Below are 14196 nucleotides of genomic sequence, written 5' to 3'. Positions count from 1 at the left end.
CTAGAAATTGGGATATCTGGTTTCAGTCCCTGCTTTGCTATAGTCTTCATGAGCCACTATAGGGAAATTGCTCACAGGAAAAGGCACAGGATCATTATCTGCCATATGCTCACATCTTTCTATCAACAGATATTTTTCACAGTATTTGCAGGGCTGGAGTGTTATAACAACTTCAAAGGCTTCAGTTTCTTAGCAGCCAGCACTTAAACATCCTACAGGCTGCAGTTTCAAATCAATCACTGTAAACCTACATGCCATCTACTTGTCATCTTATTTTCACAGGTTCTTCATATCCCTCTCCCCCAAAGCACCACTGGAACAACTTTCTGGAGTGATCTGCTTGAAATGATCATTTTTGGGCAAAAGCAAACATCAAAACTTAACATTTCATAAAAGCAGTTCAAGTCAGGATCAGGAGCCCTTTGTCATGGCAAATAAAACCAAAGAACTTAAAGACCTTACGTGCTCTACTAGCTATTGTGTACAACAGATAAAAAGGTTGCATAAAGCAAAGGTTGGGATAGTTGGTATTTATTTTATTTTTTATTTTTAGTGAGAGGCTGTGAAAACTGGATGCAGAAATTACAATAGCTTATAAATGCTTAGCTGACATCTCAAATACCTGAAGGCCTTGAATTAACGTGAAAATACAGAGCAGGAACACAACATACTAAGAAATTAATTCTGCTTTCAGAAAAGCACCTTACATTTTGTATAAAATTGTTTTCCCTCTTTTCTTCCACTGGCCACACAGTGCTGATTCTTGATTAACGATCCCATACCCAAGGTGACTAAAATAAACCCCAGCAAATCTGATACATGTAGAACACTTCTGCATTCACACAGAATAACTGCACCACTGCCTCTCAAGTACCATTCCCCTGAAAATGGAGCAAACTCAGCTTCCAAAGATTACTACACAAATTACGCCCATGCCCTGCTGTAGAAGCAGTTAAGCGATAGCTGATCTTTGTACTTTAAGGGTGCTCCGGAGAAGCAGAAACTGTGAAGCTGAGGGGAGCGGGAGAGAGAAGAGAAGGGTTTCACCAGTCCTGGGTCCAGCGTTGGTCCAGCCAGCGTAGAGATCCAGTTCCGGAGGGCGCGCACTGACGACTTGTTCTCTCTTTTATAGTTGATGATCTCAACATGCACAGTTCCCACACCTGGGGTTCACTGGAATCGGTCAGTGAGATTTGGGAGGAGGGGGCCTCTTCTCCTGCTGGCATGACCACTTAAGATAGAAGCACAGTCCCAACTTCCGTGGGGCCTTCTTCCTCCAGGAAAGCATAAATTGTGTTCCTTCTCCTGGTCACTTAAGATAAGGAATTGGGACTTTGGAGAAGTGCATTCCCACCCCCCGGGGGGCCCTCTCCTCTGTCCACATTGTCCTGTTCACAAAACTCCAGTGTTTTTACAAGAGGCCGTTTTCTCCAGCAAAGTTCTTTAGCAGACATTTGAGACATTGAATTTGTTTGACCGTCACAGCCTATCAAATATACCAGGAAGAGACAGTGAAGGGGACTAGGGCATTCCTAGATCAACCTGACTGGCCACAAAAAAGCATTGCTGACAGAGAAAGGCGTTCACAGTGTTAATAGCAGTGTAATATACTGAGAAAATCTGACCAAGTTCCATGGTTTCCTCCAAGCGCTTTCTAAAAGTATCCTTCTCACAAAGACTAGAAATCCATTTAAGAGTTTCTACAGAAAAGGAATAACAGTAGTACACCTGATCATAGAGGGGATAGCACTATATGCATACGTCTTTCAAACAGGTAGTGGAAGAGTTGCCAAGTACAGCTCCTTAAATGAGAAGTGGTGAAAAGTCTCTGAAAGTAGTCAAAGTATCTGAAAACTGATAGAAAAGACAAGGCAAAGAAGCACCTTTTGTTTTGTCTTCATGTACTGCAAGATGCCCTTGTGAAAATATCCAGCAACATGAACAACTGATGTTGGGAGGGAACAAGTCACTGACCCAACAGAGTCATTGCCTACAAGAATAACTGCAGATTCAGTGACTCCAACTATCCCTTAAAGAATACTCAGAGGCCTGCCCTCCTCTCACCACCCTCTGCCCCCAGTTTATTATCTAACGTAGCCACACAGTTCACAACTTATATTTTTCCCTTGTTCATGTTGACTTATCCTTAAGGCAAGACATATTAGTACAGTGTACTAGTATAAACTGACTGTATATCTGATGGGATATTCTCATGGCCTAGAGAGTAAGTGGACCAGAGGACCATCAGATGTTGAAATGGGCTTCCAAAGGAAATCTTGAAACATTTGGGGTAAGTGCCATAATGAGATCAATTGCCTGTCACTATTAAAGTTAAGGAGTTTGCACATAAACTCAGGCAAACGTCCTGGAGAACTGAAAGGAACACCAGGAAGATGGAAATAGAGAGTATCTAACTGGACCAGTAAATGAAATAAAGCACAAAATTAAATAAAGAGGCTTAAGAAACAAAACAACTAGGTTTGAAATGCATTCAGATTTCAGTCATGCAAGGGTCCTTTGCTGAACAGCATTAAAAAAAAGTATATTGGCAAAGCTACCTAACGGAGCTTTGACTAAGTGTAGGTTTAGGCACAGCCTAAGTTTTGGGTTGTGTACTGGCTTACTGACAGCCCATGCACCTATTTCTCACACGCAGGATTGGATGCAAGCTTGTCCTACCTCTAGCCTTTCCAATCTCCAGGGACTGCAGGGTCAGAGGAGAGAGAGGCTGCAAAGCTGAGCACACAATCCCTCCTGCCATGCAAGAACTCTGGTACTTAAGAAATTATTTTGCTAGTGCTCATACTGCAGTTCTCAGCTAGGACTAATACCTAGCTATGTAAGCATTGCTTCTCCACTTACCAGAACTTTAGGATACGCTACTCAAATTTACACTAGAGGAGCAAAAGAAAGAATACCGATTCAGACATGCAGTTTGGTTCTAGTAGAGAGACAGCAGTCTTTCTCAAGCCCAGTAGCAACTGTTGCCTACCTAAGAAATGAGTGAATTCATTGAGAAATCAAGATTAATTCAACATGCATTCAAGAGAAGATCCAGAAATTCAGGAGGCCAGTGCTCTGGGCTCAGGTATAAGCTAAACAGACATAGCTTGAAGGAAACATAAGCCTGAACATCTTTTTCAGCCTTTACACTAAGATTTAAGCACCCTGTTATTCTGGTCCAACCTGCTGGCCCATCTCACTGTATGACCATGAACAAGACGGTCAAACTCATGTGACAAAAATTGCCTTTTCTTCTTTTTTTATTCCCTAATACAACACTATGAATGTAAAGCCATTAAATGTTTTTCCCTCTATTTTGCTAATGCACAATGATTAAGTTTCTCATCACATGCATGTCAGTTAGCATGGCAGAAAAACATTTTCTCCTACTTTGCCATCCTTCAGTCAAACAATCCATGCACATTCCTAATGTTCTCCTAAACCCAGTATTTCCTGGAATGAAGTACTATATTTTAAGAGCTAATATTCTGGATTTTTTTATATTCTAGGGAGAAACTGCATTATCAGAGACTCTTGTGCCAAAAAATGAAAGGAAATGTTTCCCTACTGAGCCTTTCAGAGAACTAATGGAATTAATTTTGCATTCCACACTAGGAAGATTGAAGCAAGAAAGGCAAAACTACCTGGCTTATCAGATATTTTCTCCCTTTAAAATTAAATAAATAGTATTAAACTGTAGAAATTTTTTCACTTTATGGATTCGCTAGGCAGAAAGTCCAGCCAGAATGTTGTAACTAGAGCAGAACTTCTGACCCTAGCATATTCTCTTCTGCTTACACTTTAAGATAGAAAGCCAAGTGTTGTAAACTGTGCTAGGAAATGCTGACATTTGAAAAAAGAAAGCGAGGTGAATATATACAATGATTTTACATGAATACAAAATGACAGCATAATACAAGGTAGATAACTCCCTCTCAGCTCTATAAATATTAACAATTCTGGACAAAGAGGAGAAATAAAAGGGAAAGGCTAGAAGAGAAAGCCAGAAGACTAAAAGAAGGAGAAAAAGGAGTAATTTCCCAATGTAGAAGGGCCTTGAAGGAAGAAGAGATGGAAAGATGACAGGAAAAACTTGTCTTCTGTCATCTCTCTTGAATTTTTTCTGCTGAACTGTTTGTATATCCTCCATCTTTACCACACAGCTACACAGACAATCCTAACACTTGCTCCTGGCACCATATGACTTCTCAGAAGGACCTCCTGGATGCTGGCCTCACACAGGCTGTAGTCAATCTGGCCAGGCTACCCCAGGAGAAAATTCCCAGCCAGAATCCTCTTTCCGGGATTTCTCATTTTAAGCCTAGTACAAGCACAGCAAAAATAAAAGGCAGAAAACCTGTGTCCAGTTTATGACAGCCCTTACTAGCTAGGTCAAAGAAACAAGTGAGGATTCCCTGGGGGAACTGTGTGGAGCTCAGATACCAAAACCAGGCAAAAACACATTCAAAATTAGTTTCTTTCAGGTCTGGCCTAACGAGGAATGTTCTACTGGCATAGCTCTACCATTTGAAAACACGGACAAAAACATATACCATAAATGCCAACAATACCAGCCATAAGGTCCTTCTGCTGGGGAAGTTCCTGAATGAAATTACTCTTCTGATGGTATAAAATGTGACTTTGTCACCACTGCCTATCCATACCAGACTAACCTCAGCAAGGCCTCAGTGACCATATGAAGAACCTAACCTTATATATAGGTTATCACATATGTGCACACATACATACATCCCCCATATATACAAATGTGTAGGATCAATATAGAAGGACAGGAATAAACAGTTTTCAGAATTCACATTTGTTTTGGAGAATTAAACAGTATATAGCACTGGTTTATTAAAAAAACCAAACACATTTGACATACAATGTCAAGACATGACTGAAAAGCAAACACAAAAAATGTGAATATAAAGAAGTTCAAAATAAGGAAAAAACTTCTAATAAAATGCAGGATCCAATCCTGCATTCTGTTTCACTTAAATTCTCCAAGTTCAACTGAAACTGAAGTAATGTAAGGCTTTCAGTACAACAGTGGTAAGTTAGGGGTCGAAGAATGAAATCTGCTGCTGCCATCCCAAATTGAGCAAGCAGAAGAGATAGTAATGCTAAAAATAGTTGGAGTTTACCCACACATTTCCCAGACAAAGAGATCCCACCATTGCAATTTTAAAGTCATAGTCTGAAAGCCATCATTCTCATTGCCCTTATGTAGGGGCTTTCATATTATGCAACACAACACCTGCATCTTTACCAACAATACAACAGCCAGACTTTTTAGAACAAAATAGTTAAATGGCATTAGCTAATATAAGGGGTGTTTGGGCTTTTTTGTAGCTACTGTGAGCATAGGAACAATTGATGCTGGTAAACATCTCTCATGCACCTGACTGTAAATGAAGAACAATTATGGAAGAAGGAGATATTTAAAAGATCTCTGCACTACCCATTAACTAACTCAGCACATCAACAGTAATAATGATTAAGATTTTGAACACAGCCACAGAAAACAACATGGCCTTCACGACAGTCATCATATAGCCAAATGATAAATATGGAGTCTAATAATTAATAACTACAAATACAAGAATTTAAAATGAACATTGCTCTACACAAGATATAGAGCATAACAGCCAATACACCTGAGTAGCACAATTAGCTGAATCAACTCCACAATGACTGAAATCTGTACTTTGTATTAACAATTAGACAAGGGGAAACAATCTTCCCAATGTTACATACTTGCATGAGAACTGCAGTGGCCCACACTCTGAAGTTCTGTGATGGCAAAGGTCTCCTCCCACACAAATGCGGCTCTAAGTATTCCCATATATACTAGCCCACAGGGACACATTCAACACTTACTGGGTTTTAAGAAATGCTAATGTCCTCTTGCCTCTGTCCCCACTAAGGCTTTATGGAGCCTTTTTAATAGCAAGGGATGGGCAGAAAAATTCTGGGGAGACTAGCTGGAAACCTGAAGTAGGATGCTAAAAAACCCAAATCCTTAAACTGACAGTTAGTTTGCATATACTGCTATTGTTCCCTCTTTGCCAAACAGAATATACTTCAAAATCATTGGAAAAATGGGGTTAACATTTTGCATAGGCACTTCAGTTACCTCGCTCACATTAACAATCAACTAGGCTAACATAACAATTCTTGCTACTCAAACTGGCATCATTGTAATGAACTTCAAATTAATCTCATCCGTACACAATCACTAATCTTGTTTTGTGCCAACTGAATTTTTAATCAGAACGGAGTGAATCATAGGTTGTTTTTAAAATACATTTCTAATACTTGTCATCCAAAATGAATAAACACTAGAGCAGGGAAGAACTTTCCTATTTAGATTCTGAGAAGCTGATTTTATTTATGCATACTATACACACAAGTATCAAATGCATACGATAGATGAGGACATTTTTAATGAAAATAAAAATAAATATGTTTCTTTCTGATAATGCTTTGAGCACAAATAGCATCACCAACCTAAAGAATTTAGCCCTGTGACTAATTAAAACTGTACCACAAAAAGGAACAGTTGCACCTATGTTGAGTTGCTCCTTAATCTCTACATCCTTCTAGAAGATCAAAATACACACAATCAGACACTGCAACCAGCACAGTAACTACTTCTGGTAAGGCACGTACTGAAGCATATATTTTGCAGTGCTGAACTTGAGACTCGACCTGAGTTTCAAACTGAAGTGACTTTAATATTTGGCAAGACATAGAAGCAAAGCTGAGTTTCAATGAGCATTTTCAACTTGATTCTGCAACTGCAATACCAATTTAACAAAGCAGCTGATTAGCTCTGTTTATAACAAAGAGTGCTCAACATATCACCTCACTGCTGAAACACAGGCCCAACCATTTCGGAATTCTTTGGGAAAAAAAAGACAGTATGAAGACTTCAGCTACAGCATCTACTTTTTAAAATACAGTATTTCTGCATCTTGTTTTAGCTGTCTGGCTAACAGCTGCTTAACTGTACACCTGTTACCATGCTTAGATGAAAACCTAAGTTGAAGGTCTACCCACGGCCATGAAAACTGAAGGAGTGACGGAAGCAATCTGCAGCACAGCCATTGAAACATCTTCAGGGAGGTCTGCTGACAGCCTCTATTACAGCCACATAAGCTTGAGGAATCTGGAGTACCTGGTTCTCATTTCAAGCTAAGCATAATGCCTGACTCAAGCTATGTAACAGCATGTGATGACTTCTTGGAAGACAAGACAGGCAGATGAGAGCAGCGCAGGAAGGCTCAGTGTCAGAATTCCCACAGATCTGGTGGCTTAGTACTTAGAGACTGCACTCCTCATTTAATACCATCTACATGCTTTTGTGAATGGTAGATTGTTTTGATTGCCAGGAACTGTTGCATTAAAAGTATTTGAAGATTGCTCAAGATTAAGAGCATTCAATTACACTCAAGGTGCTAACCTACTTTTAGTCAGTAGAAAGATATGTTAACACATTAAAAAAATTCTGCTAATATCTTAGAATTCAATAAAAAATATCTTCTTTAAACAGCTCTAAGATCTGTGGAAAAGAGTTATTCAAATACTTAGCATAATAAGCAAGTTGTTAACATTCTGAAGAAAGACTTCGCAAACCATGTTGAACATTAAAAGGCGAATGCAAAAATACACCACATAGACTATAGCTGCAAGGCAGAGATAACACGCTCTGATAACATCAGGATGGACTGAAGGAGAATGACCAAGGACCTTATCAAAAAAGGTTACATTTACATAGTGAATACTATAGCAAGGCATAATGAGCAAAGGAAAGCTGTTGGCTTGCAAATTTCTTCTTTGGTTTGTTTTTAATTAATTTTAAAATAGACTGTTTAATGTCTCATTATGTGTCAAGGAGCAAATGGCTCTTCAAGCCGCTTTCTAAAGAAGACACTCCCAAAAGAAGTATCATTAATGAACAATGTAAGAAAGAAAGAAAACTAAGGATGTCTTTATCCTTGCAGGTTGCCCTGTGGATCACTAGTGCTGGTGACTTCTTTTCACATGAGAAATATGGCACCTTATCAAACTCCATCTGAACAGCATTTCTGCAAGATGCCCCGAATTATCTTTATTTAATATCTCATTTGTTATTTGTTATTAATTTCAGCTTTCCAGCACATTAAAAAGTGCTCCTCTTCCTTTAATATCAACTGCCGAAAGCAGTTACTAGTGTGAACACTTCTCAGGAGGTTGTAAGATTGCAAAACTACAAAACAGAAAAAGGGGAGAATAGCAGAACTGCTAAATAAAAGAATGTGAAAACAATTCTAGAATTGTTATATAAAATAAAACCTTTTATATAAATGGGCCTAACAAAATAGCTATTCAGCAGCACCATGCATCCTTCCGAAAGGATTTTGTGAGTTTAACAGGAAAGTGATTGGGGGAAACAAAGAAATAAGGCATTCACCTTTTAAAAATTCTGTTAGGTATGCTAAAAATAGTTATTAAAACCAATCCTTTTAAGATTGTGTAGTTTTTCAGTATAACTTAATGTGAAGTGAATACAGCTAAAACCAAAAAACAACACATCTGTCACATCCCATATGAAGGACATGTTCAGTTCTGTGGCCGCTGCCTCACATTCTTCCCCCATGACACCTGTACCCCAAAACTGAACATAGAGCATGACAGCCTCTGACTTACTTTGGGGAGCTCCCATACCTCATCAATCACCCACCTGCATTGAAGCCATGCTAATAAAGCACCAAAGAGGCTGCAGGAGAGGACTATGCAAAAAGCCTCTCCTCTAGCAAGGCCCTCGGCCATGAGAAGTTCAATTAAAAGACATTTCCCAGGTGCCTGTTTGTGCCAGTGATTCCCATATACCCTTACAGGTAGCCTATATAATAAAATATACTTTAAAGTGTCAATTGCTTTTTGGGTCAACTTCCTAATAAAAGCTGAAAATTTTGAGAAAAAAAGAAATGAGATCATAACCTACTGTGTGGGTGACCATGCAGGAATTGCAGCAGAGGTCTATGGAAAAGGCATAGTTTTCTGACACAGCCACTAACTTCTGCACCATAACCACAGGCACTGGACACATATTGGAAAAAACATGCCCAAACCCTATTGACAAATGATACTGTTGACTCAGAAACAGAGCTGCAGGTCTGCAAAGGCAGCAGAATGAAGTCCAAAGATAGGGGGAAAGTAAGAGAAAAACACTCTGGGTTTCAAAATACCTTAATGCGGCTTTAGTAACTACTACTAACATCATCTGAGAGAGAAGCATTTTAAAAGTATAACCATTGTCAGCTTCTTCACACAAGGCTTTACTACTTGAGGCTAATTTTGAATAGTGAACAAAACGCTTGGTTTCAGGTTGTGGTGTTCCTTTTTCTATAGTAATAAGACTGTGTAAAAATATTTTCTCATTAAGCTAATTTTTGACCCTCCCACCTTTTAAAAGGGCATTTCTTTGTCTTTATGGTAATGCTACCACATGTGAGCAGATATCTTTCTTTGACACAGTGGTTTCAACAACATACAACCTGGTTTTACCCCTCCTCATTGAAAAACAAAAATCAACATCACTACACAACATTGTGCTACTTTTTCTGGAATGAAATGCTTTTCAAAGACACAATAGAGCAATCCTTTTTGCTGAAACAGATCATCTTTTAGGATGGACAGATATTAAAAAGACATTTTCTTAAAGATACTCTGAGCAGTTATTGTAAATTTCATCTTGTCTTGATTAAAATATTTTTTAAAACCCTTACATTTATGGATTATTAGAAGACAAAGTGTTTATACTTACATAACAGTGAGATGAAAGTTGGTGGTTTTTTTTCTTTATTCTGCATTGTTAGCAAATTCGTATTGCTGAAGCTATTCTAAAAAAGCCAAGTCTCTTTGCATGGTATAAGGTTCTCAAACAGTGAAGTACTTACATGCAAGGCAGAAGGATCTGGCAAAAATTCAGCATCCTCTCCAAAGATAAAATCTGGTGGCAGGTCAGGATAGTGAGCATTGAAAATTATATCCCCTGAAAAGTAATAAATGAAAACACTGTTTGCACTTTTAGGTATGTGCTTATAAATAAATAAAATATTGTACATATGATACACATTTTTAATGTACAATTTGATCGCTACATTAAATATATTTCATGTATATAGCCATATAATTTTTACAAAAATTCACATGCAAGATAAGCATCAGATGTTTGGGGGGATGAAGTCAAATTCCTGAGGCACAGCTTCTTCCGCCTCTGCAAGCAATGAAACATGAAATACATTATTGCTTCATATCTCAAATGGCAATTCAAACACTATTGAGGGTTGCCTCAAAACACCAAGTTAGAAAAGTGATCTTGTTTTAAAAAAATACATTTAGATTGTTGTGTTTTGCATATTAAGTCAAAGTCAAACGCAAACTACTAAGATCGGGATTTTCAAAATACTGGAGCTTTTAAAACTTAGTAGCACCTACTCCCTCTTCTTGCCACTCACAACTCTTAGAAGGAAGAATACGCAGTTCAATAGGAATCATTCTAATTATCCAAATTCTGGCCAAAAGAAATGCAGTATTACACATTTAAATGGAGAGACTAAAATTAACCGAAAATATAAAACTTCATAGCTCGGCACCGAGTTCTCATCTTGCCAGTGTCACAAGATATACAATTAATTACTGATTTGACAGATCGAAGAAATTTGGGTTATATTACTTCACTAGTAAACATACTTCAGAATTCATATAGGTAAAGAAGCAGTCATCCACATGTGAGCTCTTAAAAAACACCCACAGTTCAAGGGGAAAAAAAAAAGGTATCTAGCATTACTTGTCTAGCTCCCAATCACTCTTTCCTCTTTATAAAGGTATGAAAGAACAGCTCCAAGCTTTTGCATAAAGCAGATTTGTGAGGTAGCAGGCATTAGAAGAAAGAAGTCAATACCTACTATTTGTTACCACTTGTTTAAAATCTACACAGCAAAAGTAAAACCAGTGTGGTACACCTTATAAACAATTCTGTTCAGAGAAAGTTAAACCGCTTTTTATTTTTTCCAAAAATTATGAATGCAGAACTAGAGAAAAGCATTAGCTGAACAAATCTTAAAGCATCATATCACTGGTTCAGTGATGTCACCATCTCAAGACATTCAACATGACAGTTTTAATTTCTAATATTCTGTAAACTTATCTTGGCTCTAGCTGGAAGCAAGGATGCCATAAAGATTAATTTGCAGAGGATGAGGGCTCATGACCAAGAAGCCAACGGCCAGTCTGGGATAGGTATGCTCTACAGTATCGCTCCAAATCATGAACTCACTAATCATGCAACTCAGTAGAGCACAGTGTGGGTTTCTCCTATCTGCACTCCTACCTTCTTTTCTCTTTCTGAAATGTCAGGAACACATCTTAAGTATGGGGTGCAGGAACGAGCAGAGGTCTGCCACTTAAACTATCCAACACAGTCAACATAAAATTGATTTTTTATTTCATTTAATAGAAGAACAAAACAGGCACCAATTCTTGGCGAAACCACATAAAATCACAACAGGAAATGCACCTATATTATGTAAGAGAAAATAATTACTAGGCTGCCTAAACTGTAATACAGCAATGAAGAATTCAGAAAAGTTGATGTTTACTAGACTGGATGGTTCCTATGCCACCATAACTCAGCCCTTTTCTTCATATTTACTACAATTAAAAAGTCATGTATGGCTCTTTACATCAACCTCACCAATTTCTATGTACAGAGCAGGCAACTCTTGAGGTTACGTGTTGAAGGAGATAGCACCTTAATACATTCTTTGACTGAGCTTTGCTTCATAGATAAAGAGGCATTATGAGTAACTTAGAACACAGCACAATGAAAAAGCCTGGCCCGTGACTTCGGTAGCCCAATGCTACTCTGAAGGAAAGAATTGTATCTGTGTTTTTGCCACATTCTTACATGATGCTAAGTAGCTCATTTAACACACATTTTTCACATCTCAGTTGCTAGCTGCATTCCAGCTGCATTCCAGCTTTAGAAGAGCTGACAAAACAGAGGACTCGTAGCTACAGCTCAGCTCACCACGAGCTGCACTCCAACTACATAAATGCTACAAAGAGCTACTTAGAATAAAAGAAGGATCAGAGTAACTGCATATTTTTTATGTTACACCTCCACGTTTGATTTAGTGAAAAACTATTACAGAACCTTACATCATGAGGTGGCTCCAAGACTCTGCTTAGAGAGTGACATTGGCAATAAACTGTATTCACCTCTGCAAGCTACACAGTAACAGGTGAACCTCAGGAGATTTGTGACAGGAGGTGCAATGTGAAGATTCAAGCAGGTACAAACTTTCCCCCCCCCCCCCATCGTTTTCAGTTCTACAGCAACATGAAGAGAAAAGAACTCACAGCACCTTCCAGAATGTAATCATTATACAGTGCGCAAGTATGACAGTAAATTAAAGTTGGCATTATTAGTTTAACATGCTAGGTGGTAAACTTTTACAATTCAGGGCTCAGGTCAGCTGCATATCCCATGCAGTGATTCCTGCTCTGGGACCAGGGCCAACAGCTGGGGACAGTACCCTCCTTGACCACTCAGCAGTGATGGGTGGCCACACTGAGGCCAGCCACCTCATGGTTGCAGCAGGCCAAACCAATCTATTACCTCTCTCACATGCTCGTAGTTCTTCTTTACTACCTTCCGTCACACCCCTTCTTCCACTGAATATTAGTGTCATATCACTCCTCATCTACAGCAAGCGACCAACTCTGCAGAAATTTTGGTTTAAAAGTTTTTCATGACCTATTGATATCAAAGAACTATTCAGTACAAGGGACAGAATCCAGAGTCAAAATTAATATTGTGGTATTAATAATTTCTGTTACTACTACTTATAATTGCTATAACTGCTTCTAGTTAGTTGCCCAGGGTAAACATGCCACAAATCCAAATTCCCAAGTCCCTTTAGTAAAAGTCATTTTGAGACCAAATATATCAGCATTAAAGCCAATATGTATCACAAGATTATTTTTCTCTATAGTATAGTCATTTTCCAAAAGGCTACATAGCACATGGCTGAAGGGTTCTCCAGGCTTCAAAATAAAAAACCCTATTATTTCAGTGCCTGGTAATCAATCAGTCACAAAACACTAGAGCTGAGACAATACTCAAAACATTTTACAACCCTGCGGAACCTAAAAAATCATGCTGTTGACCTGATTTTCTCACTAAATCAGAAACACATCATTTAATGAATCATTAACACCCTCCTTCCTACAGTACCATAGGTTTTTTCACAAATGTAAACCTTAATTTATTCTGCTACAATCAAACCTCACACAGGCTGGGTGACAATCAATAAAGACAAAAACATTCACAACAAAATGGTGTTTCGCTTCCATGTAAACAGTTAGAAAAGAACAGTGCTTCTCTATCATCAGTGGTCTTCAGTTCATCAGGTAAATACAGACTCTTACTAGCAAAGATGATAAGGTCTGACCTTAGAACAATTTTTTCATGTGTTCAAAAAGGAAAAAAAAGCATCCCCTCAGTTAAATCTTATTCTATTAACTCTCTCACTTCTGCCATGAATCCAAAGACATTCATCTAGTTGCCAAAAGGAAAGAAAAAAAAGAACCTTTTTTTGAACCATATTAGACATTCACCCGGGTGACCCCTGGCCTCTGTAACTTTTCTGCTCCATCCTCTCCCCTTCCATTCTTTCATGCCTTGCTTAATTTACAATACTAGGGCAGAAAAAGTAACACCTTTGACTCTAGAGAGCTTAGGTACCCAGGAATGACTTTGGCCTATTTGCAACTATGAGCATGAGCTATATTTTCATAAATTATATATTTTCAACAAAAATACACCATTACAAGTCTGACTAAAGACTAAGTGAATCAATCCTAAATCCAAGTTTTGTTCTTGTTACATGCCACAAACCAGAGAAATTAAAACTGCAGTTAACAGTTTGCTTGGCAAGGCTATGACGCATAAATAAAAAACACTTCTATACACTCAAAGATATTTAAAGAATCACAATGGCCAACACAACAGTCAATCTGGTTTTACTTCACATAAATATTAATACTAGTCTCCGCAGTGAGCTTACAAAATATAAGGTGTTAAATATTTTGAATCACTAGCTACCAGTTTGTGCTGACCTAGTAGATATATCCATT

The 14196-nt window shown here is 38.3% G+C and overlaps 1 protein-coding gene across 2 annotated transcripts in view; it reads right to left on the bottom strand.

Annotated features, from left to right (window-relative positions):
- BABAM2 (BRISC and BRCA1 A complex member 2) overlaps positions 1-14196 on the bottom strand; it is a 178975-nt gene that overhangs the window by 134749 nt on the left and 30030 nt on the right. For both annotated transcript variants that reach the window (XR_007510127.1, XM_049833744.1), the window contains exon 4: positions 9951-10045. Coding sequence is in view for 1 of the 2 variants with exons in the window: in XM_049833744.1 (XP_049689701.1) it covers positions 9951-10045 (95 nt within the window). In the remaining variant the exon portion in view is untranslated. The remainder of the gene's footprint in view (positions 1-9950; positions 10046-14196) is intronic.

The sequence above is a fragment of the Accipiter gentilis genome, chromosome 30 (assembly GCF_929443795.1).
Source record: "Accipiter gentilis chromosome 30, bAccGen1.1, whole genome shotgun sequence".
Lineage (NCBI taxonomy): Eukaryota > Metazoa > Chordata > Aves > Accipitriformes > Accipitridae > Astur > Astur gentilis.
The sequence above is the reverse complement of the archived record's forward strand: the minus strand, read 5'-3'. Positions and strand labels throughout refer to the sequence as shown.